Below are 25,082 nucleotides of genomic sequence, written 5' to 3' on the forward strand. Positions count from 1 at the left end.
AGGTTTAGAAAAGAGTTGTAACAAAAAACAGTCGAGTAGCTTTTACCAAAATAGATCTTGTGATGTAACGGCGGCATCAAGGTCACATTTCTGTCACGATGTCCGCAAAGTGTAATGAACCATCATGACTTCCAGTTTTTACACACAGCGTTGTTTCCACAGCTGATGTTCCATTGCCAAGTAGAACACTCAAGTATCCTATAGGTGTGGGTGTGTGTTTGTGGTTTTCTGTCACTGCGGACTGTTCTGTGCAGTCAAGGAGATGGACGCTTGATAGTGCTTGTTAAATTTCACCATCTCTGTCTGAGGGAAGTGAAATAAAGCGGTATGCATGTGGTATACATCTCTATTCAGTAGGGAGAAACTTCGGGGGGTGAAAGTTAACCATGAAAGACAGGCTGTATTTGGGAAATAAAAGCAGAAGTGTCACATGTGCGTCTGTGTCTGCAGTTCCCCTTCTGGCTTTTGCGGGAACAGAGCTTCAACTGTGACCGAGGGGATCGTTTCCCACTCCGCCTGAAAGTGTTTGACAAACACAACGATCTGATAGCCTGGACGGCTTTAAGGAGGAAGAGGGCGAGTGAAGAGCCGCAGAGAGGAGAGGTGGGAAGCCTTGAGGAGCGCGCAGTGCGCATGCGCAGTGGGGCAGTTTCCATAGCGCCGCTCTGACCTGCTGAGTGAGTTGATTCTTCAACTTCTGACTCACAAACCGCGCAGAACCCGAGCTCACCGGAGCGTCTCACCGGAGCTTCTCACCGGAGCGTCTCGCCGCGCCTCGCCTCGGTTATGTCGGTGTCCGCTGATGGTTCACATCCTGCTTTTTTATCCGCTCAAACAGGCGCGCGGCTGGAAAACCAATCATGAGACACTAAACCTGCGACAACTGGAGCCTTTTGGTTTTCTGTTTATAATCTCTATTTCACCCAAGAAATGTAAGTGAACCTTTATATTTTCGATCAAAACAAGTTAACTGTGTTTATTTAATGATTCTGCTGCGTAAAATAATCAATTTTTTGGTTAAGTTTGTTTGAATTAGGTACTTTTAGGTGTTTGACACCTTTACTTAGCAATGTTATATTCCTCAGGTTAAATAAAAAAAAAAACAATAACAACAACAGATTGTTTTGTTTTGTGTATGATTTGTAAGTCACACGTAGTACTCTGTTGAAGTGTTGTGGCCGTAAGCAAAACATGTGATCTCCTTTCTTCCAGAGAAAGGGATGCTGCTTTTTCTACTCTCTTTCACTGTGGATCAGCTGTTTTGTGTTGTGACAGTATCCTCCTTGTTGGTACATAATCAATGAGGAGTCTCCCCCTGAAGCATTAAACAAACACTTCTGCTGTTTTGCTAAACTGATCTAGTATTTCAATGAATTAGTCCAGAAGCAAACCTTATCTTCTGTTCAGATCAGAGGTTCTTAAAACATGGGAAATAAACCACACTGACCTCTCATAGCTCATATTTTGACTCACACCAAGTAGTAACTTTTGGTTGAATTTAAAACTTTCTAATATTCCTTCGTAAAGTTGCACGGGTATCATCCAGAATTGAAACATCACTGCAACTGTCTTAAATAACTGATGAATTAAATTAAAAATCTGAGTGTTTTTATGAAATCATTTGTAGTATACGCTTCACTTTTTAGTTTATACCACTGTTACGTCTCAAAAATGAAAATAAAAAATGAGTTTTTGGAAAAGGCATCTCATTGAACCCTTTACCTCTAATGCAAATCTACTCTTGTTTAAAAGATACGATATAGATGTAGATATTTTCTGTATAGCTACCTGATATATGTACAGATAATTTGTTTGACATTTATTGAATTCCACACAAATCTTTCTTAAGAACTTGCCCTCTATGTTTCATGTATTCATGACCTTAAACCATGAGGCTGGACTGTAACGCTGACCCAGTTTTGACCCAGAACTTAATGCCTTCCTCTTATTGGTCCACCAGTGTGTGATCGTGACGCTCAGCTCATTTTCCTAACTCATTTCCCCAGCAAATGTGAACGCACGGTGCTGGAGCCCGTCTGCTGTGTTTACTGAAGCCTTGACTTCCTGCTCCTGCTGAGATGAACTGCTTCAGCCAGAGGTTTAGACGCACGGCGCCCATGCGCGGCGGCAGCAGGAACGACCTCGTCCCGTCCAAGCCTGCGAGGATGAACGGATGGTCGTGGCCCCCTCAGGCTTTCCAGGTGGTCGGCTGGCTGGTGTACAGCTACCTCGCCATCGTGAGCTTTGGCATCTACATCCCTCTCCTGCCCCAGCCGTGGAACCATGTGGCCTACGCTGTATCCTTCACACACAGCTCAACCCTCTCATCACTGGGACTCACTATCATGTCTGTCCAGCAGTGGGTCTTCAGCATTTGAATATGGATCCTCTGCAAAGGTTTTGTTTGGTCGGTTCCAGAAGACAAAGATTTAGCTGTATGTCCTGTATGTATGAGCTCCAGTGACACCCAACAAGACGGTCTCTTCTTCTGCAGTTTCCATTGAGCCCAACAGACACATACAGTGGTCTTTTTGTTACTTGGTGAATGCAGCACGATGCCAACACAGTAGTTGATTTTGCTCAAGATTAACTGAAAAGGTCAGTTGATGTCTTCAGGCCTTTCTTGCTCACACAGAAGACGTGTGTGTGCGTGTGTGTGTGTGTAAAAGCTGATTTTCACAGACATTTAGACAAGAGTAGCAATAATTAGTACAACTTGAAAGAGAAGTCTACAGTATGATCTTACACAATATACAGTGGAAACACAATGAGAGCAGAAAATGCAGGCTTCACAGATACTGGGCAGTGTGAGAGAAACCAAACTTTTCTCCAAAGTGAGACTTTAGCTGCTTTTATAAATGAGCACACTCAATCAGGCATAGTTTCTGTGACCTCTAACATTCATGTCTTACTTATCATGAAGTAAAACGTTTTCCTTGACTTTTGTCGTGTCTAGTTGGTGGGCGTCGCCTTCTTTGTTCACTTTCTCAGCCACGTCACTGCTGTGAGTATAGATCCAGCAGACGCCAGCGTGAGAGCCAAGCAGAGCTATTCCAGTCCCATGCCTCTTTTTGACCGCACGAAGCAGCCGCACGTCATCCAGAATCTTCACTGTTATCTCTGCGACGTCAGAGTGTACGTAACCCAAACTGGAGTTTCTAACAGGACTACGTTATCGTTTCATGTTGTTAAAAGTGTCTCCTTGTTCACGTAGCGGCCCCAAAGTAAAACACTGCGGAGTCTGCAACAAGTGTGTGGAAGACTTTGATCACCATTGCAAGTGGCTGAACAACTGCGTGGGAGGAAGAAACTACTGGTGAGATGGAGCGATCAATGAGCAAGTGCTCTCTCTGTATCGGCTGCGTAAACTGACATCCGTTTTTGCTTCTAGGTTCTTCTTTTTGGCTCTGTCGTCCGCCGCAGTGGGCGTCATTCTGCTCATTGTTGTCGTCTTGTTTGTATTTATCCAGCATTACTTGGATCCACACAGCCTGCGGACAGCGCCACAGTTTGACAGTCAGTTAATATTTGATTCAGTGGAAGATTAACTCAAAAGCTGTCTGTGTGCTGTCCTCATTTGTTTTTTTTAAATTGTTGTTTTTGCAGGTAGTGTGCTCGGAAATACAACCTGGTTGGTTTTTTTACCTTTGGCGCCCGTAAAGACGAACTCAGCTGGTCTGCTCACTTTAGCCTTTGTCACAGTTATGCTGAGCGCCACGTGCCTGGTGCTGCTCGGTCACCTGCTGGGATTTCACCTCTACCTTTGTGAGTGACAACCAGAAGTTGTGTTTGATTGCTGTTCGTTCTGCCAGGCATTGATCCCGACCCCTTCCCCTGTGTTTTCCCTCCATCTCAGCAGTTTATAAAGGCATAAGCACATTTGAATATGTGAAAATGCAGCGTCAAAAAGAAGCTCGAAATCGAGATTCTGAAACAGGGAACCGTCGCGATTCAAAATCCCGCAAAAACACTGCGGAGGTGAGCTCTGACTTTTTTCTTTCTCTTTTGTTTCTTCATCAATATGACTTTTTTTTGTTGTTTTTCTTTTAAAGGGAGAACACGGCTCAGTCGACTGTGAACCAACGTTTCCACAGAGTTCAAGGTGAAAATAATGACTTCCAGGTTACATCGTACCTCAAAATGAGTCTGGTACTGAAGAATAATTAACACCACTGTGGCTTTCTTGCAGTTCCTGCAAATTTGATCGTAAAGGCCGCTTCACGAGCAGACTCTCTGAATCCCTGTGCTCAGAGGTAACTGTTGCCAACATACACCTGCATCTCTAGAACTCAGAATATTCTGGGCAATTAAACACCTTTTAAAAGCCTGATACAAAGGGACAATAAATAAGTAAAGGCTCAGGGACGAGAGTTATCGTTGGAAACGGAGCTGACCAACCCTGGAAGTGCCTGTAACACAGTGACTGTAGATACAGCTGTGACTCTCCGATCAGCCCATTTGACTATCTGGTTGAGAAAGTTCCTTTCATTTTGTAAATGAAAGATTTCCAGACCATGACACCAGTGAAAAGAATAAAACAGATTCAATAAAAGCGTAATTTTGAAAAAGTGTCATTGGGGTTTTGTTAGTATGGAAACAGGACAACTTCCGCAGACTAAACAAACCGGTGTCAGTTCCTGCTCTTCACAGTTCCATTAATAGTTGATAATAGTCCCACAACTTTAGATAAGAGATAAGATTACACTTGTTCACTGGTTTGTCCCTTGATGATAACGGATTCAGGTGTATTGGCATTTGATGACCTCATCTTTGGTCTTAGATATATTGAGCTGCAGGTGTGTGTCCTCACACCACTTCACAAAGTTTTCAAGGACAGGGCCAGGACTGTTTTCAGTTCCTGAGCTGAAGCCATTTGAAGTGACAATAATGCTTTCTCTTTTGCTCTGTAAGCCAGTGATCATTTTCATACTGGACCAGGCTAAGTTTTATAGAAGATGGATGTCTGCAGTAATAACTGACTATTGGTTCTATTATTTGAGATGCACCTGTTTATCATGTTTGAAGAGGTTTTTTTTTGTTGTTGTTGTTGTAATTATTGTGATAAAATCTTTCTGTATTACAGCTGGAAACGTTTCACAAATCATCTGAAAAAGAAAACAGCTTTCACTGCGGCCCAGAAGATTCCACACATAGAACAGAAAGTAAGTATTTCATTGAGCTGCTTTTGAACTTCATTTGTCAATAAACAGGAAACATGACTAAAATGCAAAGAAAAACACTTCCTGGTGGCATTGAGAGTGTGACAGCAAGACAGTGTGTGATTTTGACTGCTTTTTGCTTATTGCTCAGCATAAATGAACTGTAAATATTATCTGTGATACCCAGACCACAGAGCAGCTGTCGGAGGCATTACTCTGAAACTTCCCTGTTGTGTGTGCAGATGGATGAACGACTGAATATCTTCACCCGCTGAACTTAATTAATCCTCACCTCTGTTTTTCTCATGTGTGAAAGGAGACGTTTCAATGACTGACATCAAAAGCTGGAGGCCAGACAGTAATGAAGAGGCTCAGGATACCCGGGTGAAGAGCGCTGACAATGTTCCTGGGGTGCAGGATCCGCTCGGCAGCTCGGTTATGACGCCGGACGATGCTTGAGCATTGTGCTGCTTTTTTTAATGACATGTTCCATGAAGTGGAACCATCAACTGTTTATAAGGACAGGCGGCGTCTTGGACCTGACATCTGACACGTCAGAATGCTGGATTTATTCCAGAGAACATTTTGTATGTATCTTGAATAACAGTGATCCTGTCACTGGGTTTTGTTCCCTTTTATTTGCACCATGTGCTTTTATGACAGTGGTTGAATTATTCAAAGCGTTGTTTCATCTTGGTGTGGAGAGCCAAAGTCCAACTGCACTGATAAATTAGTCTTGTTTGTTTTCGCCGTGGTCAGATGGACGGATATGCATTTGCACTCTTCCAACGTATGGATGCCATTATGCAGTTCACACTTCATTCCAGTCCTGCGCTGACTCTTACATACGACTGTCTCATTTTATCTGATCACCAAAGACCGAACCATATATGGGAAAACTTAAAAGCAGAGGAGCTGATACTGGCTTCAAATGGCCCTTTAAGGCCGCTGCTGCTGTTGTTAAAGACGGGCTTGTTGGTGATGTTCAGCAAGTGTATTCAGAATAGTCATTTGTCTGCAGGTTACCAAGCCCGTACGGTGCTGGCACAGCTGGGATTTCTGCACAGGATATGACATATCATGGCATTGAATAAAGAAAAAGGTTAAAATATTGAATATAATTAAATATTTTACTAAAAAGTCCAGAGTGGGAGAAAAATAAGAATGCACAACAGTGAATTACGGTATTTAATCTGCATGTATGGCTGAACCGTCGACGGCTCCCGGTTACAAGCCTGCTTCTCTCACCTTCAGGCCTCTGCTGTCCATCATCATGTTTCAACATTTTTTTATATTATCAATGTTTTTTTTTTTCTTTCTCTTTTTTTTTTTTTTTACTGTTGAGACACTTGCTGGTCAGGTAACTTATATGTCTTTGAATGCCGTGGTTGACTGTGTAAAATAAAATGAAAAAGGAACAATACGAGACTTGTAGAGAGCTTCAGGCTGAGCTGGAACAATCTGAAGTGGTGCTTTCAGTCTAGACCATACGTTGCACTTTAAAACAAGTAGGGCCTCATGAAGGTAAGAGGGAACGGGACACCACTACGAAGAGCCAACAAGGTGCAGTAATTTCTGTCGGTTTGTTTACAGAAGGTCTAGTTGGACCAGTTTGAGTTGATTCGTTTGCTATGAAATGCCTCTTGTCTGGACAAATGAGAATATGCATGGAATAAAATCTATCGGAATAATAATGAAGTCTATCCTTCCGATTGTTGATGGGAGGCAATTCAAGCAGACTATGAACATAAGGGATGGTCCACTCTGGACAGATCACCAGTAAATTAGGAAACGCATGCATGCATAGGAAGAACATGCAAATGCCTAACAAAACATCAGACTTCAACAGGGGATATAATCACTATGAGGCCAGACTGCTAAAACACTGCACCATGCTGGCCATCACATAATTTTAGAGGGAAATGTTCTGTTTCAGAAAACAAAGTTTGAGATGAGGGTGTTTGGTGTCAGAGATCCAGAAGCAGAAAAAACAAACGGAAAAGACAAAGATGGACTGTTGAAAACACGTTAGAGCTGGAACATCATCTGACAGAGTCAAGATTCCAGATTCCAGAAGGATACAGGTGACGTTCAGAGGTTTTTATTGCGACTGAGAAATGCTGCTTACTGGTTGGCTTTCATTTCTTGAGATTTACTAGAATACGTACTGATGACTGTGGGAACGACCTGTCCAGGTTGCGTCCTGCCTTCAGCCTGAGTCAGCTGAGGTCGGCTTCAATGATATCTGCAACAAATCTTCACACAAGGATCAAAGCAAGACAATCGCCAGTAAGAACAAGTGGTCAAAAATATGTTTCCAATTATGTCAGCCCTGAAGAAGTATGAAACTTGAGAAGACGTATCTTGTCTCTAAAAGGCACATCGTTGTGCCAGCCTTGGGAATAGCTGATTTCACAGGCCACAACATGATCAAAATCAACTTTGTATGATACCTTCTGGGTCTTTAGTTTATGTAAAGTCCATTTTCTCACATCTCTCTACTTGCACTGTGGCAAACATAATTCTGGCTATTCCTGTCCTTCACAGACAACACACTAGACCAGTAAATACACAAGAAAATCAGAGAAATTTTGATTTTTTTTTTTTTTTTTTTTGTAAAATATTTATAGATTTGTATCTCTGGCTTACACATTTGGAGAATACTTTGTTGTGTTTGCCTGACCACTATCTGAATGTTTACATCATTTTATGACTTGAACATTATGCCTTGAAATCATATTTAATACATCATTTTCTTCTTTATTACATGGAGACATTGCAGTGAGAGTCAGCTTTTCCAGCTTGTAGAGTATACAGAGAAAAACAACATGCAGGGTTCACACCCATGTTCACACCTTCAATTTCAAGACAGCATTTATGCTCCACAAAAGAGGTTCTTATTGGACAGAATCTGTGAATTGTTTGCATATTAATTATAGAGTGTGTTGTGTACATGTTTTACCACTAGAGGGTTGTCTTTTTCTAAATTGATGAGTGAATTACATTTTAGGTCTTTGAGTGGATTTGAGTGCAAGTGTTTTCCTTTGAGCCAATTTTCCTCTTTAGTATTTATTATTTTAGGAAAACATTAAAAAATTGTTCAGAAAAACCTTTCAACACACTTTCAGTGTATGAAGTTCATGTAATACAGCAAAACAGGCATTTTCAAGAAAAGGCAGGAGATCTCCACATGGGTGTAGTGGAGGCTCACTTGCAAAAGTGAAATTATGTTACATAATTCATTGCATTACCGAATGAAAGACCTTGCAAAACAAGTTACAAGTGTATGATGAAGCATTATGCTGTGATGTGTGAAAAGTGTAGAAGTTTTTCAAGCTTTCACAAAGTCAGAAACTAATAGATTCTTTCCATGAGATTTTTAATGGATTCATTTCTTAGCTTTATTGCTGTGTGTCTGTGGGATTAAACAAGTCAATTATGATCCCATGAGCGTCCAGGAACTGAGTCAAACTGAGCAAGTAAACTAGAAGGGGGGGGGGGGGTAGGCTGCATTTTTTCCAAGCTTTGTCCTAAGGGGGGCCAACATTCTCAGACTTTAAAAAAAAAAAAAAAACCCTGTTGTAAAGGACATGAGGGGCTATTAAGGCCTTGTTTACGGCAAACATTTTGACTCATTGTGGAAAAGTGCAGGTGTTACTAATAACAGTAACAATGGCTTTGTTCCCTACAAATGCACCAGTAAGTCCAGAAACCGAGCCGACATGAGCGATACCAGGACCCTGAAACTGGAACACCGGGGCAGCTGTTTTATCTCAGTTTCATCGTAAATGATTAACTGCATTACTAGTTTCCGTGTGTGTGTGTGCGTATGTGTGTAAGACCTTAACTTGATTGCATTCTATTCCACAGGGACTCATGTTACCGAGGGGACAGAAATGCAGGCACCATGAGAGAATTTCATGTTTACATGGAGACTACCTTTCGGATTGGGCCGTGCAACAGTTAATAGAGGAGTTACAGCTGGGCTGGGAGTAACTCTTCAAAAAATGAATGTAAACTAAGGCAATATCCCTATGAGGCAGAGAAAAAGATGTGAGCCAGACCTGATCTGCACTCATGCTATGGAAAGATTTCTGTCTCCTGCGAGACACAAAGACAGTCTCCATAGAAATGATGGTTCCATTTTTAGGCGAAGAGCTCATTTCAGGCCAGACTACAGTCACGACTGGCTGATTTAGGGTAAGGGTTAATATAACGCAGTTGTTCCAGAAGTATGAGAGTAGAAGGTAGCATTTCTGAGAGGTAATCTTGACAAAAAGAAATTAGTTGAGGCCAAATCATTTTATCACAATGCAAATTTCTATAATTGAATTTGTTGTATTAGTCTAAAAGTTAGTGTAACAACACAATGAGGTTATTTAAAGACTAATTGGACATTTTATTTTAAATAGTTGTCACTAGGATGAGAAGTGCTTTTTAATGCTTACGTGGATCTCAATAGCCGGATGCTGTGTGTGTGTGTGTGTGTGTGTGTGTGTCTGTTTGACTATTTATCACTTGTTTACAATAATGGGGACCGGCCACACTTTTGAGGACAAAACCAAGTCAGCATAAGGAAAAGTGATGCATGAACAGGTCCTAAGCACAAGCTTAGGAAATCAGTGTGTAAGCCCATGAGAAGCCCCTGGAAGTTATTGAACACACAGCAGAGAGTTTGTGTAAATGTGTGATGACTATAGGCCAATATGAACCACACAGTGGCGCAAGAGAAGCAGCATGAGTAAGACAATTATGTCATCCTGTGATTACACCCTGTTCGGTCTGTTTTCATCATGATCAGTCACTATTCTCAGTCCTTGCCTTTGCTCACAGGCATGCATGTTTTCACCACTGGCTCCACTCTTTGAGATGTTCATCTGAGAGCCTGGTGCTATTATATCAGCCGAACCATCAGCGAGAGAAGAGGTTACATAATGCACATCCAGCGTCCAGCCATCAGGGTACTACGGGTTGTGTAACGCATTAGTGCGCTGGACATCAGAGGAGGCAACTTAAAAAGACAATCTCTCATATTTCTTTGTTTTCCCCCTGCAAATCTGTCCTCCAAATAAATAAAGTGTTGTCCTTGGAGACGATTTCCTCTGGTTACCCACAGTCTGCCACACAAACGGCCCCGCGGTTTGAGCTCGGTTTATAAATATTCCGTTTTATTGCCCCTGTGTGTGTGTGACCATTGGCCTCTCCCATGCATTATTACCTTCTCCTTGGGACTCGTGATTACAAACAGGTTGCGGATTAATGAAGCTGGATTGATCGTCCAAATAAAGGCACATCTGGACGTGTTGTCACAATCTCCGCCTCTGAGACGCACCGAAAAGACGCTCCTTTTTGCGCGCTTCTCTTGTTTATCGGCCGCGGCACCATCAGCGTCCGCGCAACAAGCCAGAGGAAAACAGCTCGTCTCTCCAGCCTCTCAGCCAATCAGCGCTCTGGTTTCTCTTCAGCATCTCGGAGGGACTCGGCCATCGGCAGACCTGAGCGCAGGCAGCGCGGAGGAAACACACGCCAGGGCTCCTCGACGCGCAGCTATGGTTTTGTGATTTTGGATTTTGGAGGACTGGGGTCGGCAGGTGATTAAACGTGTTTCTTTTCCTGCAGCGGTGCTTCATCAGCAGTAAGCGAAAAAGAAAAGAAAAAAGAAAAAAAAAAGAATGTTATTGTTATGGCTTTCAGTAGACCTGCATGCTCTTTACACCCAGCCTGCACAGCTGATTCTCGAGGGCGCAGTATTCATGTGTGTGCATGTCTTCTTTTATTTTGTATTTTTTTTTTGAAATATTAAATGTCCTTTTGTGCTGCAAAGACAAGTGGCTGCATGATTTTCCCAACCCTGTTTTTTTTTTCCCTCCATTATTTCTTATTCTGCATGGGCAGACTTGGCATTGAGGGCTGACAATAACAAACACATCACGTGGACTCTGTGTGAATCTGGCGTTTTCCAAGTTTATGTAACCGACTTCGCTCCCCCAAAACGCGCCGAGGCAGCCCGGTGAAAGCAGCAGCTGCAGACATGTCCAGTAACACAAACATGAGCTGTCACTCCTCTGTTTATCATGTGAAGGAGGTGGGCTCAGTGAAGCAGCAGTCATGGTTTGGAAGAATGAAGAATGGGTGACAACACATTTGGCCTTTGGCTGCAACCTTTACGCCAAGTTGTTGGATTTTATGAAGGCAGTTACATAATCATTGAAGAGAGAGAAAAAAAAGATTTATTCACCCATTTATTAGCTTCCTGGTGCTCAGTGGAAGTGGGGAGTACAGTGTGTTCTGCTCAAATTTAGATTAATTTAAGGCAATTAAATCAATGGCCTGCTTTAAGCCCTTTATGGCAAATTGATATTAAAGTCTTACAGCTTTGACGTCAAGACTTATTGGCAACACAGGTCATTTGCTCTCACTGAATGGAGCATGCACCGTGTTCGTCCCATAGGTTGAATTAGGTATGCCTGAGCAGAAGACACAGTCACTGAGTTTGCCCCAGATTTTCGCTGTTGTAGGTTTCACAGCACTGGTCCAAGAGCCTTTGGGTTCTGTCACTAACAGTTACCCTCCAAGTGTAAATTATCCTATTTTGTTTGCCACGACTCAAATTCAGGTCAGTTTTGCAAAACCGGAGAGAATTCCATTTGGCAAGTGCATGCATTTAAATCCTACATTATTGCTGAACATACATCTTAGGGGAGAGGATTTCTCCGAGGGAAATAGTTGCCGTTGTGTGTCATTTTTTCAGCTTTTGCTTGTGAGACGTTCGCTGGCATTTCCATGACATTACACAGACTTTAAAATGAGTTATCTTTGTTAATTAAACATTGCAGAGCTCCAAAAAGTCTTTAACTGCGCTCTAATTGGAGTGAATTCGCTGCTGGCACACCAGGCCTTCCTCCATCTGAGCCATGTCAGGGACACTTCTGTCGTCTCTGGCATCGTGTCTTCCTCTCAAACGTGGGGTTGCATAAGGATCCCCCGACTGTCTTATATCTCTATTTGGCTTGCTTCTCCTGCCAACAATAACCGCTGTAGCTTGTTTAAAACTTCTTATTTTTCAGCCGCACGCCGGCGCTTGCCAAGATCTTTGACTCACAGAGCCGTTAAAAGTGTTTAGGGAGGCGAGGGCTGACAGAGACAGCATGGAGGTGACCTCAGACCCGAGCTGGAGCAGAATGATATCATTGCCCTCGCTGTCTGTGTGGAGAGTGACGGGTGGGGGTTGGGGGTGGGGGGGCTGTGACCATACTGGGAAATGGTTAAAGGGTTGTATTTTACTTGTCACAAAACATGACATTTCTCAAATTAAACAGGGAACATTGAACTTACTCGGTGCGTGATTACATAAATCCAAGCAAAGTTTTGCCTCATCCTCTAGGAATTGTGCTATTTTGGTCGTTCGACTGTACGAGGACCCTGGACTACAAGGCGTGAGCTATAGTAGACGCGAGATACTGTACTGAATCTCCCTGAGTCGGGGGCAGAACGGGGAGTTTCGCTGCTGTGAGGATGATCTCTGATTCACAATTATGATTGACTGACAGTCACATTCCGGAGCAGCTGACTGGAAGGGATGCTGATCTAGATAGAAAGCAGATGGGATCCTGATGGCACACTGGATGAGTAGTCTACTCTCCCTCTCACTCTCTCTCCCACACACTCACACACACTACTGATGTCAGTGATGGTATTTTGCGAGTTAAACACCATCTGCCAAACCAACAGCTAAACATCAAATTCGCTTTTTTTTTTTTTCTTTCTCTCTGTTTGTTTGCTTCATCCTGCATGTTGTCTTGCTGATCTTCCTTCTTGAGAATTAATAGAACGTTCCAGTCATGGCAGTGCATTGTTGCAGTTCAAAATGGGTCAATTTATAGTTAAGGCACTCATCTGTGCAGCGTATTGCCAGAAGGCAAGTGTATGTAAGCATGCTGTCATCCAGTCACAGATTTGTCTCTGGAGATCTGCCCTTAACCAAATGGCTTCTCATTTGTTTGTGGCAAAATGGGGCAGGAAAAAAAAAACTGTATGAGACAACCCAGCTATGAGGTCGTTGTTGTGCTTACATGCTTTTATTGTGGTTAAGAGTAGACATTTGGACAAAATACAATCATAGAAAAAAGCTGTGTCAGAGCACCGTGTTTTCTTTCATTTAGCTCTGTGTTGTACTTCATTCTACTGTTCTCAGTAGAGTCTTGATTTGTCTTATACGTTTGAAATTATGCTGGTTGGGAAGCTTTGTTGTATTAAAGACTTAAGCACTTGAATCTACTAACAATAAATTGTAGGAGGAAGAAAAGATTCCTTTGTGCCCCGTCGATTTTGCTGCTGCAGTTGCAGGCACAAAGACAAACAGAGAGCGAGTCAATTGAAAGGATGTGGATCCCCACTGAAAGTAAAGTCAATAATGGTTGAACCCCGGTGCGGGCCTTACAGGAAGTCACTGTACCAAACTGAACCGAGCAGCGTCAAGAAGACCTACTTCTCATCAACGTACAAGTACTTACTCTGCTGCTTCTCTGTCCTGCTGTTTACTGGTTGCTCATTGCTATAAAAATGGATTTTGAAACTCGATTTATTCTACATTATCACTTATTGTAATTCTGAAGAAAAACAATCCCCAACCCAAGCCTATAATATTAGGAGAGCTATTCATTTAAAAAAAAAAAAAAAAGTTTTCAAGTTAAACTGGAACTGGTTCCATTTTAAGCAGCACTGTTTGTCTTTCGTATGCATTGTTGTGTTGTTAACTCTCCTGCCTCAGCACTGTTTTAAATCTTGGGGATGTGTGACAAGATTGTGTGTGTGTGAATTATTTCATCCAAGTGCTTTGGGTGTCACGGTTAGATGGAGTATCTAAACCGATTGCAGGTTTTCCCTGTGACGACCCTGAGATGAATGAACTATAAAGGATGGATGGATATCTTTAGCGCACGAGGCTGCTGTGAAGCTGGCAGAAGTGTTGACGCTTTGATATAAATCCTGTGTAATCGTACAATCTAGTATCTCTATACATTCTATAGCATCACAATTACCCAATCAGCAGAAGCGATCCTGACGGTTTTCTCTGCGCAAACTGAACAACAGGGAAAGTAATTGATTCTGTTCTCAGCTTGAGGATCATCACTAATCGATTACACAAACAGCAGGATGGATTCGGTGGATTGAAAACATGGCGTGAGCAACATGTCTAGCAGAGCTGAGCTGCAGTTGTGTCTTCATAGAAACCGTTCGGGCGCCGTGTGGAACATAGATCATGGAAAAAAGGGTTGGAAACCACTGGTTTTGACAAAAGTGTGGTCGTTTGAACACACCTCAACACCAGCGTCTTCCACTAAATGTGTGAGAATTGGATACTCTACCAATAGTATGAGTACTATAGTAAACACCACTTGTATGATATCAAAGGTCAAAAGTCAAAAAGTTAGTGTCGTGAGAGTTCTAGATTTTTATTTTTACTGAACTTAAAAGTGAATCATCCATATCCGTATGACCATCAGCCTAATAATGTGTAGATGTCATTTTTTAAGACCTTGTTGATGGTTAACTGCTTTTCCTTATTTGGATCAGTTTTGATTTATACTGACTAGTAGTAATACCCTCGTGAGCTGCAGTTTTGGAGATGCTCTCACCTATTGGTCTGTCCATCACACTTCGTCCCCTGTAAAACTCGCTCAGATCCTTGAGGTTAGCATTTTCCCATTTCCAACTTATCAACTTAAAGAACAATTTGACTTGCTTTCCAGTTCAGCTTTGTGTGTATGTTGTCAACTGATTGGCGCCATCATAAAGTGATAAGCTCTTTTTTTTTTTTAGAAAACATTGCTTTGCTTAAAGGGAAGATTTTTTGGATAAATTGGTGGTTTTAGAAAGGCCAGTAGCTCTTTATATTTAGAACAAATGTACACTGAAAAGAGCCACAGACATCCAGAATGATTTTAGTTTGAAGTGGCTATTAGATAACAGAGTATGGCCTAGTTGCCTGGTACTTTACTGCAGTGTGCTGCACATTGGCCCTGGAAGCCACTGTCTGCTATAATGGAGAAATCCCTGAGTTCCAGACCATTTGATTTAAGTAAAACGGTTTTTATCAGGCATCTCTGGAGCTTGACGAGGACCTGTGTTTTTGAATATGGTGTATTGATTGATATGTATTTATGACAGCAGCTCTCCAGAAACACAATCCAGGGCGACAGGAATGAAACATACTATATATTCAGAAGACATATTTTTTAAAAGATGGATGTGATCTCATCTGCATATGTTAGTGTTACTTTAGAAGAGATGTGAAATGCCTGCAACCTGAAGATGGATAAAGGATATAGAAGATCGATGGATTTATGCAATACGCATCTTAAAACTCTTCAATAAGTTGCTTTGCATCCTTTTGATGACTGTATGTTTGCAGAATGTGATTTTTCCAGTGTAAACGTTTAATGATGAAAGTCGTTATAGTTTTTTTCATTGTGCTTTATTGGTGACACAGTGAAGCTTCTGCGACCTCAGTCACTCCATCTCAGTTGTGTTGGCCCGAGTGCTCGATGACATATGACTATAGAAACCCCTGCTATCAATAGTGGTACTCTGCGATGTCACCATGTCTGTATTTGTGAAAAAAATGGGAATGGGTCAGACAGAGAAGCCACTTGCCCTGGACAATGGGTTCCCAGTGTCTATAGCGCTGAATGCCATTATTCATACACATTAATAATCTCTTCTTTTAGGCCCCAAAAGAATCGGCGTCCTGATTATAATGGCTCTTTTACAATGTCAATCATTTGTACGAGAGAAACTTTTGTGCTGTTTTAAGTGTCCACTGTGCGTAGAGAGGTCGTACTTGTGATTGTTGGCCACTGAGTTGAGGAAACAAAACCCTTCGCTATTCCTCCTGCCACTGGGGGGGTGAGTGAAATCACTTTATTGGAGACTGGCAGGAGGTGCTGGGAGTCCGCTAGCTGGAGGAGACGTTTCATTTCACAGGAGGCAGCAGCTCTCTCTGGCCTGCATCTTGTCTGCGTACCGCCGGGAAGCAGTTTTAGAGACACTGTTGGGCTTTACTTTGCTATGGCAGAACACTTTCTTTAAGGATGCTGAGCTGATTATGGGAACAGCTGAAAGGTGAGCAGAGACCTATCACTTGTTGCTAAAAATACTGCAGGATTGCCTTATCTCTATAGAAACAGCAATTTATTTAACATTTCCTTATGACTTTGTATCATATTTTGAAGCAAACCTGAGAATTAAAATTTTTGCTGCTGAGTAAATATAACTGCAAATCAGGGTGATGTCACGAGAGAGAAATCCTTCAATTCGGACTGAATGAAGTCTTGCAAAAACAAAAGAGAAGGAGGAAGTAAGTGCAAAGCAAGCAGCTGTGATTTAAGAAAAAACTCATCTGTCATGACCAACAAGACCTGATATACAGCTTTTCTGTGAATGTAATTTGGTGGCATGGTGATCAGTTCACTTCACTGTGTGTGTGTGTTTTAACTGAATTCATGTCTACTGGTGTGTGTGTGTGTGTGTGTGTGTAAGACTGCATTTGGCTTCATGTCATAATGAATTGAATTTACTGAAATATTACACTTACGCAGTGATGTTTTATTTGTTCTTCTGACTTGTTGTTTCTCTCTCCTCGGCGCTCAGATCTGTATCCAGTGTGTTCTACATCTGACAACCTCCATCTCTACTCTCTTCTTGACAGCACAAAAAGGAAACACAAGTCAGCAAATTCAAGCGCCGCGCAAAGGGAAGCAAATTCCTGCAAAACCATGGCAGACCAGAAGTAAGTCCTCTTTATTAAGCCTCCAGTTCATATTTAACTTTCATGTTAATTTATACGCCCGCCTTCTGGCTTGTTCCATGATTTGTGTGCCTTTGAATTCCACAGAGATCTATTTATAACCTTAACTTTTGTGCCAGAACACATAAGACATCTGCCCATTCACAGGCAGTGTGAGCACAGAAACACATCCCCAGTCCCTCATCTAGTCTTTAAAATAGAAGCACCATCCAACAGGAGACAGCCAGAAACAAATACACTAACTGTAATGTCACCCTGAGACACGATGCTTTATTTAATTTCAGCTGTACTTTTCCATTAATGACCGTGCATAACTGAGATATTCCTGCTGAGTGTCCTATTTAATGCCGTTTGCAGTTGCCTTGTATTGTCTCTGTGAACGGATCTATTCCTAAAAAGAAGTTTCAGTGCTTTTTTTATTATATTTTTCCACTTTTGCATCACGTAGATCACCTTTTTGCTTCTTTTTTTTTCAGAGACAACATAGAAGACTTTAAAGTCCAGACAGCCAAGCATCCCAACATGAGCTCAGCCCCTTTACGGCCACACAGTGAACAGTCCAGAGACCGGGCGTCCAAACGGCTCTCCACTGAGTCCAATGGGACCAGCGACGGAGGCATGGGCTCATCCACGCCAGTGGAGGTGACCGCTTTGGAGGAGGCGTTTCGACGCTTCGCCATCCACGGCGACACGCGCGCCACAGGCAAGGAGATGCACGGCAAGAACTGGTCCAAACTCTGCAAGGACTGCAACGTGATCGACGGCAAGAACATCACCCTCACTGACGTGGACATCGTCTTCAGCAAAGTCAAGTAAGGAAGGCCACTGGGAGCAAAATATTACATGAACACATGTTTTTGCTGTTTTGCATTGACCTGGGCTGGTTATAAGATTTTGCTAGAGATGCCACACAGATTTCAAGTTTTTTATTTATTTGTTTTTGCTAAGAATGCACACTGGAGTCACAGTGAAGCACACCGGAAGGGACAGAAAACTGCCTGAAAGTTGCATTTCAGGCAGTGCGTATCATTTGACGATATGGTGATGGTTAACAATATCCCAAAGAAGCTCATCTTGCACCTTTAAATTATAATTATAGTCTTGCAATAATTCCAGCACAATATTCCCCTCCATATGAAGGTGAGTTGGAAGTAAGAGTATGAGCGGCAGCAGCGAGAAAACAGAGCCAGGGTGACTCATTCTGCGTCTCCTCAGGCTGGACTGATTCATCCGTTACTGCTCTATCCAGTAATCAGCTGCTACGTCGACGCTATTTGGCCCACTGGAGGAAAACTTTTCATCTGTACAGATGTTTATCACATGTATTATGTGCAGTAAAAGCCTGCTAACACTTTGAATGAGTGCATACAGTATATCTCCCACACCTCATTAGAAGTTTTTATTGTCGGAGAATTTCTCATACAGTGAGGTGTGTATAGATATTTACATTATAGATATATAGAGAGTGATTATAGTGGCACGTAATAAAACTGATTTAAACTTGGTCATTTCATTCTTGTGCAGAGCAGCATTGACTTTTTTTTTTTCTCCTCTTGAATGAAATGAATGAGGATTATTCTGCTAGACAGCACCGGGATTGTGGAGTATGGCTGGAAGCCATTCCTCATCTTGTCTGCAGCAGGATCCTTGAGACCATGTAAAAGGTCTATTTAAGAATCCCACATTGATATAGTGGATTTTCCGCCTACACCTTGTTTATAACTGTCCTTCATTCGCAGTCATTTTTTTTTTATACAATAATCTACAGTGGATTATATAATGACACTTGATTTTTTTTTTTGTTTTTGCTGTTTGAAACTGTCTATTCTATTTTTATTACAGCAGTGATCAGTGTTCTGCTATTACCAACACAAAGTACAGTAAAAACTAAGGTATGTGAAAGAAAGTGCACTGAAATGAGACTTAATTTTAAATATTGCACTTTTAGCATCACATTATAGACTATAAAAACATGTAGCATAGCTGTAGCCTGTTGAAGTCCACTGAAATGAATTTAGATGCTCGACATCTAAACTGACCTGTGTATATGTACTTATGTATATATGAAGTTAATTTTTGCATGTTTATTTTTCCATATTTCAATTATAATCCCTCACATTTGTAAACCCCAGACACAGAAAATCATGGTGTGAGCCATGAAAAAAAAAAAAAAAAACCCTACACCGCCACTGCACAGCCACAACCCTATATTTACTAAATACAAGCGAACTGCATGAGACGAGGGCGGCACAGTGGAGGAGTGGGCAGCACTGTTGTCTCATAGCGAGATCATTCCTGGTGTGAATGTGCCTGCAGACAATGCCTTGGAGTTTGCATGTTCTCCCTTGTTGACAGGCTTGTGATGAGGTTGATGGGTGACTCTAAATTGCCCGTAAGTGTGAATGCACTGTCAGTATTTGCCTCTGTGATGCCCAGTGATGGACTGGTTTCTGGTGTCGGAGTGCTGGACATTCGTCAGGTAGGTTTTAAAGCTCTGGTGCAGTTTGAGCTGGGAATCATTTGAGATTATATAACACTCGATCTAAATCATGAATTTCATTCATTCACTTATGAATTTTTCCACAAACAAATGTTGAAGTTGTTTGTATTTTAGCTGATGCTCTTGTTTTGAAAGTATCTCTCTAGATTGTTTCTCTCTCTGGAATATCTACAGTATAATCCCTGGGCCTACATGCTGTGTACGAAACTGGAATGTTCATTCAGTGATTGATTGAATGAGGCAAACACTAAAAACCATATCATCAGTGACCCCACGCGAGGTCAAGAGGAGTGAATAGAAGTCTGCAGATGGTGGTTCAGGACTGAGGCATGCATTTGAAGGCAGAGATTTATTAACGCCCTGCAGTATTTCTGCTGTCAGTGTTTCTAGTAGACCTGACTAATCTTCTTATATTTGTGAAACCAAAGGAGTGTCCATGCTGTGTTTTCTTTTTTGTGTGGAACTTTCACTCTCCCACATCAACACCTTCACAGTTGGCATGGCAATCGCTGTTTATGTTTGCAAGCGTTTTTCCCTGCCAAGACCGGAGAGAGGGGGAGCTGGCTGTGGCACCCAGGCTTGTTTACATCGCTCTCCTCTGGAGAGCTACGTCACCGCTGCAGAGCTTTGGAGAAAAGTTTGTGTCCCTGGTTTTTGCATCTCTGCGGTGTGCACGGCAGGTCGTTGAATATTCGATGTGACGATGACAGTATAGTAAGGATATGGAGAGAAGAAACCATGTGCTGCTGTGTGTGTGTACTCCATAAAGCCTCCGACAGGATACTTACAGTGACAGCCTTGGAGGGGGAGGGGCTGGATTTCATGTAGCGTCTGACTCCAGGCATGACTGAGCAGGGCAGTGCTGCCATCCCACTTTGCTTTTAATCACTGTCAAAGCTCTTTTCTTCGCACACGAAAAATTAGACATCCATAATGAGCGCTGGCTAATCGCGGTACGGCTGAATGAATCATTATTTTTTTCCGGGGTATGGAGGTCTGCCGCACCACATGGGTTCTCCGCTGTGCTGCGTGAGCCTGCTCCGAGCCAGAAAACCACAGCATAAACTATAGATGAGGTAGAAATCTGGCATGGATTCATTAATTAGTGGCAACATCTTATGGTGGCTTCGTTTTCCAGGCTTTGGTTGCATTTCCTCATCAGTGAGCATAATCGCAGGCAGTTCTGGAGCGTGAAGCAGACTGGGTTTGCTGCTGCATCAGCTCCGTTATGGATCATGTTGTGCAGATGGTTGAACTATGTAAACAGATCCCACAATATCCCGGACAAAAATAAGTTGTTCTTTCCCTCTAACCTTTTTTTCCTTTTTAACCTTATCTTAACCTCCTCGGATTCTTATTTGCAGTTTGTTTACGCAGCGTAACCTTGTGGATACTTGAGAGACTTGAAGAGGTCAGGAAGCAGAGATTTGCAGAGGAAACTTATCATCCTCGGACAGAAACTCCAGCTGAAAGTGCAGCTTCCCGTTCTGACGTTGGACAGCATGAAGGAAGACCGGAGCTCTCAAATGTGCAACAGTGATGGATTTGTCAAACAAAAGCGGCCACAGAATGAATCATATTAATACCAAACCAAAACACGTCTGTTTACAGTGGCTTGTTTCTATGGCAGCGGGTTGCCAAGGAAGACTGTGGGCCTTGTCGGCTGTTGTTGAGGTGATTTATCACCATGGCAATTACTGTTTGTATTTGTGTTACCATGCACTTTGAACATGGAAGTGAAACGGGCAAATGGCCAGTTAAACAACTGAAGTGCGCGCAGATGGAGAATGATTGATGACGATGGCCCGTCGCGTGTCGCTTTACATGCTCGCAGCGGTTTGATCTAATGAACGAGAATAAAGCGAGTCAAACGCCATTTCCAAGTGCTTGAATTTTAGCGGGTCTGCAGTCGAGCAGTCCCCACTGTACCGCAGGTTTTGGTCGGAGCACTTGAACTGAACCGCATAGCTGAACACAACGTGATGGACGATACGAGGAGACAGTCACAAATACAGCCCACAGCTGCGTCTGTGTGTGGAGTTGCTCAGACAACAGTGGAGTACCGAAACACCCCCAGGAGACTTGAGACAAACAGCGCAATTTTTTTTTTTCAATTTTTTTTTTTCACTGTTTATCTTAGTAGGATACTATTTCCATGCTCCGAACGATCACACATGGCTTTGTGAAAACTACTGTCCACTCTCGCTTTAAAACTACATTAAACTGAACTTCTGATGCTGTGGATTCTTCGCAGTCTTTCACGGTGCCACAGCAACCACTCCTAGCACTCCCTCGGTAATTTCTCCACATTTTTCTCCACTCAGGTGTAGTTTTCACTCCGCTGCTGTTAGAACACAGTACGCTGACGTTAGTAAGACAGGCGGGACAGCTGCGCTCTGAAGTTCAGCTTGGTAAAATCCCCAGTTTGGTCCCGGCTTCTGGGCTTTTCTCTGTGGAGTTTGCTTTTTCTGCCTGTGCATGTGTGGGGTTTTTAACCAGACACTCACTCCAAAAACAGAAGCTTGATGTTAACGGTGACTGTAATTTACCAATCGGTTTGCATGATGTGTGTTTGCTCTCCGATAGACTGGAGGCTTATCCAGAGTGCGCCCTGCCTTTTCCCATAGCCAGCAGCCCTCCATCGCCCTTTGACCTTAAAGTTCAATAAGCAGGGCAACAGATGAATGGAAGAGTTTCTGTTTCACTATTAAATGGAGATAATCGAATACTGCACAACTAATCAAAAATGAAAACTAATAAACAGATTGTACTCAAGTACAGAAGCCTATATGAAAAAACAAGTTTGACTACTGGTATACATGATACAATATCCGTTTTTACTTTCAGAAAATCAAATATTACATAAACTTGCATAGACACTACATGGAGACAGAATATCACACACACGAACACACACACACACACGTTGATGGGCGGCCGAGGCTCAGGGAGTGAGTGCTGGTTTGGAAAATTTTGGTCCAGCATAGTGGAGCTCAAACTCAATCTGCTGCAGGAGCTTATTTTGGTTGTGAAAGAAAGTTGGCGGAAACGCAGTACACCTTCGTCTTTGTTATGTCGGGGCCTGCATCCCAACAGACTAATCAGGGTGTCTGTAGTGACCATCATCCACTGGTGAAAGTACTAACAACGGGCATGTAGGCAGAATAGCTGGACCACGGTGCCATACTGGAAAATGTCGTGTTTTGACCAATCACATTTTGATCTGCTGGATTTATTTAGACATCATCAAGAAGGTCAAGTGATCTAAAGGATCTTCTGTCTTGGTAACAGCACACCTGGTTAAAGGCTGAGCAGATTACTCAGAGTCAGGTCTGTTATGCTAACAAAAAGTCTCAAATCCATGGTACCTCTGACGTTTCTGAGCATTATTTCTACTTGGGAATAGCATCTTTGTCTCAGTGGTGGGTTCAATGTCATATTCAAGCCGTTTTCCTCGCACATTTCAGGAAGAAAACCTGTCGCACCATCACATACGACGAGTTCAAGACTGCACTCGGAGAGCTGGCCAGGAAGAAATACAAAGACAAGACTGGAGAGGAGGCTGAGGCGGAGGTCTTCAAGCTGATCGAAGGGAAGGCGCCCATCATCGCAGGAGTCACGGTAAGATCTGAATTTGCTTTGTGAGACTGTAAACATTCACGTCACGTCTCGCTCAGCGCCGACAGTCGGAACTCAAACTGTTTTTCCACGCTCTTTAACAGAGAGCCGTGGCGTCCCCGACGGTGAGCCGTCTCACGGACACCACCAAGTTTACAGGGTCGCACAAGGAGCGTTTCGACGACAGCGGACGTGGGAAGGGTAAGGCGGGACGGGTGGACATAGTTGACACTTCCGGATACGTTTCGGGATACAAGCATCAAGGGTCATATGAGAAGAAAGTGAATAAACCCACTGCGGGCAGACCCATGTGAGGGCGAAGATGAGGAAATAAACATTTGATCAACTACTAGGATGATTTTCTATTAAAAGAATACTCATAGAAAGCACAAAAGAATAGGATTTCGCATATTTTCCCTTCCATCTATCTTATGTGTGTGTGTGTCTGTGTGTGTGTGAGGGAGAGATTTTTGAGTTCCTCTCTTTGTGAAGTGTGAGAACTGGAAAACTGTTTACATCTATTTTTACAAAGTCATCACCAGCTGGTACATTCCTGTCTGATAGCGAGTTACTGCCAAACACTGAAGAGAACAAACGAGAGAAACTGTTATACTGCGGCTTTGTTGTCGTGATCGGGCCTTATTATGATATTTATTGAGCACAATGAACAAGAAAAACAGAAGCGGGACAAAAGTTTAATGAATAACAACATTGCACTTTTTTTTTTTTAATGGAGATGTTTCTCATTCCTGATTTGGCTGAAGAAATGCATTTTTAATTTGTTTTGCAGTTTCAGAGTTAATTGGCACACTTTTTTTTTTTTTTTGGACAAAGAAAGCATCGGTGTTTATTTCTTTTGAAAGCTTATAAAATGTGTTTTCACTGTTAACTGTTTGTCTGCCATCTGCACTTGTCAACTGCTGATAATCTACTGTTTATTGTTAAATTATTCCATAAGCTCAGTGTTTTTCCATTATTTGCATTCAGCGCCGACCATGATCATATACAATGGGAGTTTCGTTGGATCTCTTGCAAATCCTCTGTAAATGGATTTTTTTTGTCACCTGTCTGAATGAAAATCTGTGACTTTTGTCATCTTATTGCATTTTTTTCTTATTTTTATAAAGTATATCAAAAGATGTTCACGCACCTGATTATAACTCACAGAGCTTTTCCTTTTTCATCATCCTGTCTAATTACAAATCAGCCCTTTTGCAAACATTCACGACTCGGAGAAATCAGCTGAAAGAAAAAGCTGCAACCACAGTAGATGAGCTCAGTTGTACAAGATTGTATTTTTAACGTTTTACTTCAAGTATTTCCTCATCAGATTTATATACGGTAGTTCTAATATATTTGTGGTAAGATTGTGTATATTCTTAAACCTTTTAGCCACACGGCTTAATTTATGACACTGGCTCCATGTTTGATTTCCTGTATTGCTGTACTTTGTGCATGTTCTGTATATTACATTTGATTCAGAAGCATATAGACGGGAGCAGGAGTCTGTCGCATCAGCGCTGCTGTGAGGACCGACTCGTGGACAGACTTAAATATTTTCTTGCGGAAAAAAAATATTGAGTCATGAGTTTTGTTGGATCATGACAAAATCTTGTATTGCTTGAAATCAATGTGTATCAACGTGTACGTGAACAAAGTCAGCTATCCTCTGATGCTGTTGTATTTGTCCGACTAAAAAAAAAAAAAAAAAAACAACAAAAAATTGAAAAAAAAAAATTGAAATACCTTTCACATGTGCTGCCAAAATCCAAGGCACAAATTTAACATTGCGCAGGGTTTTAAAGTTGGCTGACACACTGTATCAGATAAAGGGAAAATTACAAACGAGTAATATACTTTTGTAGAATATTTTTCCAGAGTAATGTGTCATACAATACCTGTAGCCTCGGCCGATGAAGAATCATGCATCAAGTGCAAAAACTAGCAGCTATCTGTGTGTTACTTTTCGTCTGCTGCCGTAGCTTGAGGATGATCC

The 25,082-nt window shown here is 42.2% G+C and overlaps 2 protein-coding genes across 5 annotated transcripts; both read left to right on the forward strand.

Annotated features, from left to right (window-relative positions):
• Nucleotides 1-554: 554 nt before the first annotated feature.
• Nucleotides 555-6,841, forward strand: zdhhc11 (zDHHC palmitoyltransferase 11). 2 transcript variants are annotated; one of them, XM_030102555.1, is made up of 12 exons: nucleotides 555-677; nucleotides 839-932; nucleotides 2,007-2,297; nucleotides 2,957-3,135; nucleotides 3,215-3,316; nucleotides 3,392-3,516; nucleotides 3,607-3,765; nucleotides 3,860-3,978; nucleotides 4,053-4,102; nucleotides 4,190-4,253; nucleotides 5,084-5,162; nucleotides 5,476-6,841. In XM_030102555.1, exons 3-12 carry the CDS (start codon nucleotides 2,079-2,081, stop codon nucleotides 5,616-5,618), a joined length of 1,239 nt encoding a protein of 412 aa, XP_029958415.1. In that variant the 5' UTR covers nucleotides 555-677; nucleotides 839-932; nucleotides 2,007-2,078; the 3' UTR covers nucleotides 5,619-6,841. The 2 variants fall into 2 exon arrangements, with proteins under 2 accessions (XP_029958415.1, XP_029958414.1); XM_030102554.1 differs by lacking the exon at nucleotides 555-677 and having other exon boundaries at nucleotides 720-932.
• Nucleotides 6,842-10,537: 3,696 nt separating this feature from the next.
• On the forward strand, nucleotides 10,538-24,809 carry tppp (tubulin polymerization promoting protein). Of its 3 annotated transcripts, none has more exons than XM_030102572.1 (5): nucleotides 10,538-10,794; nucleotides 16,870-16,950; nucleotides 17,445-17,780; nucleotides 22,936-23,089; nucleotides 23,191-24,809. In XM_030102572.1, exons 2-5 carry the CDS (start codon nucleotides 16,937-16,939, stop codon nucleotides 23,398-23,400), a joined length of 714 nt encoding a protein of 237 aa, XP_029958432.1. In that variant the 5' UTR covers nucleotides 10,538-10,794; nucleotides 16,870-16,936; the 3' UTR covers nucleotides 23,401-24,809. The 3 variants fall into 3 exon arrangements, with proteins under 3 accessions (XP_029958432.1, XP_029958431.1, XP_029958430.1); XM_030102571.1 differs by having other exon boundaries at nucleotides 10,538-10,750; XM_030102570.1 differs by lacking the exon at nucleotides 10,538-10,794 and adding an exon at nucleotides 16,147-16,283.
• The last annotated feature ends 273 nt before the right edge of the window (nucleotides 24,810-25,082 follow it).

Source organism: Salarias fasciatus, chromosome 11, assembly GCF_902148845.1.
Source record: "Salarias fasciatus chromosome 11, fSalaFa1.1, whole genome shotgun sequence".
Taxonomy (NCBI): Eukaryota; Metazoa; Chordata; class Actinopteri; order Blenniiformes; family Blenniidae; genus Salarias; species Salarias fasciatus.

Coding starts and splice junctions, on each gene's coding strand:
- zdhhc11 (XM_030102555.1), top strand. CDS start 2,079: ATGAACTGCTTCAGCCAGAGGTTTAGACGCACGGCGCCCATGCGCGGC. Junction 3,136..3,214: donor TATCTCTGCGACGTCAGAGT/GTACGTAACCCA, acceptor TTGTTCACGTAG/CGGCCCCAAAGTAAAACACT. Junction 3,517..3,606: donor GACAGCGCCACAGTTTGACA/GTCAGTTAATAT, acceptor TTGTTTTTGCAG/GTAGTGTGCTCGGAAATACA.
- tppp (XM_030102570.1), top strand. Junction 16,951..17,444: donor AAAACCATGGCAGACCAGAA/GTAAGTCCTCTT, acceptor TTTTTTTTTCAG/AGACAACATAGAAGACTTTA. Junction 23,090..23,190: donor CCATCATCGCAGGAGTCACG/GTAAGATCTGAA, acceptor GCTCTTTAACAG/AGAGCCGTGGCGTCCCCGAC.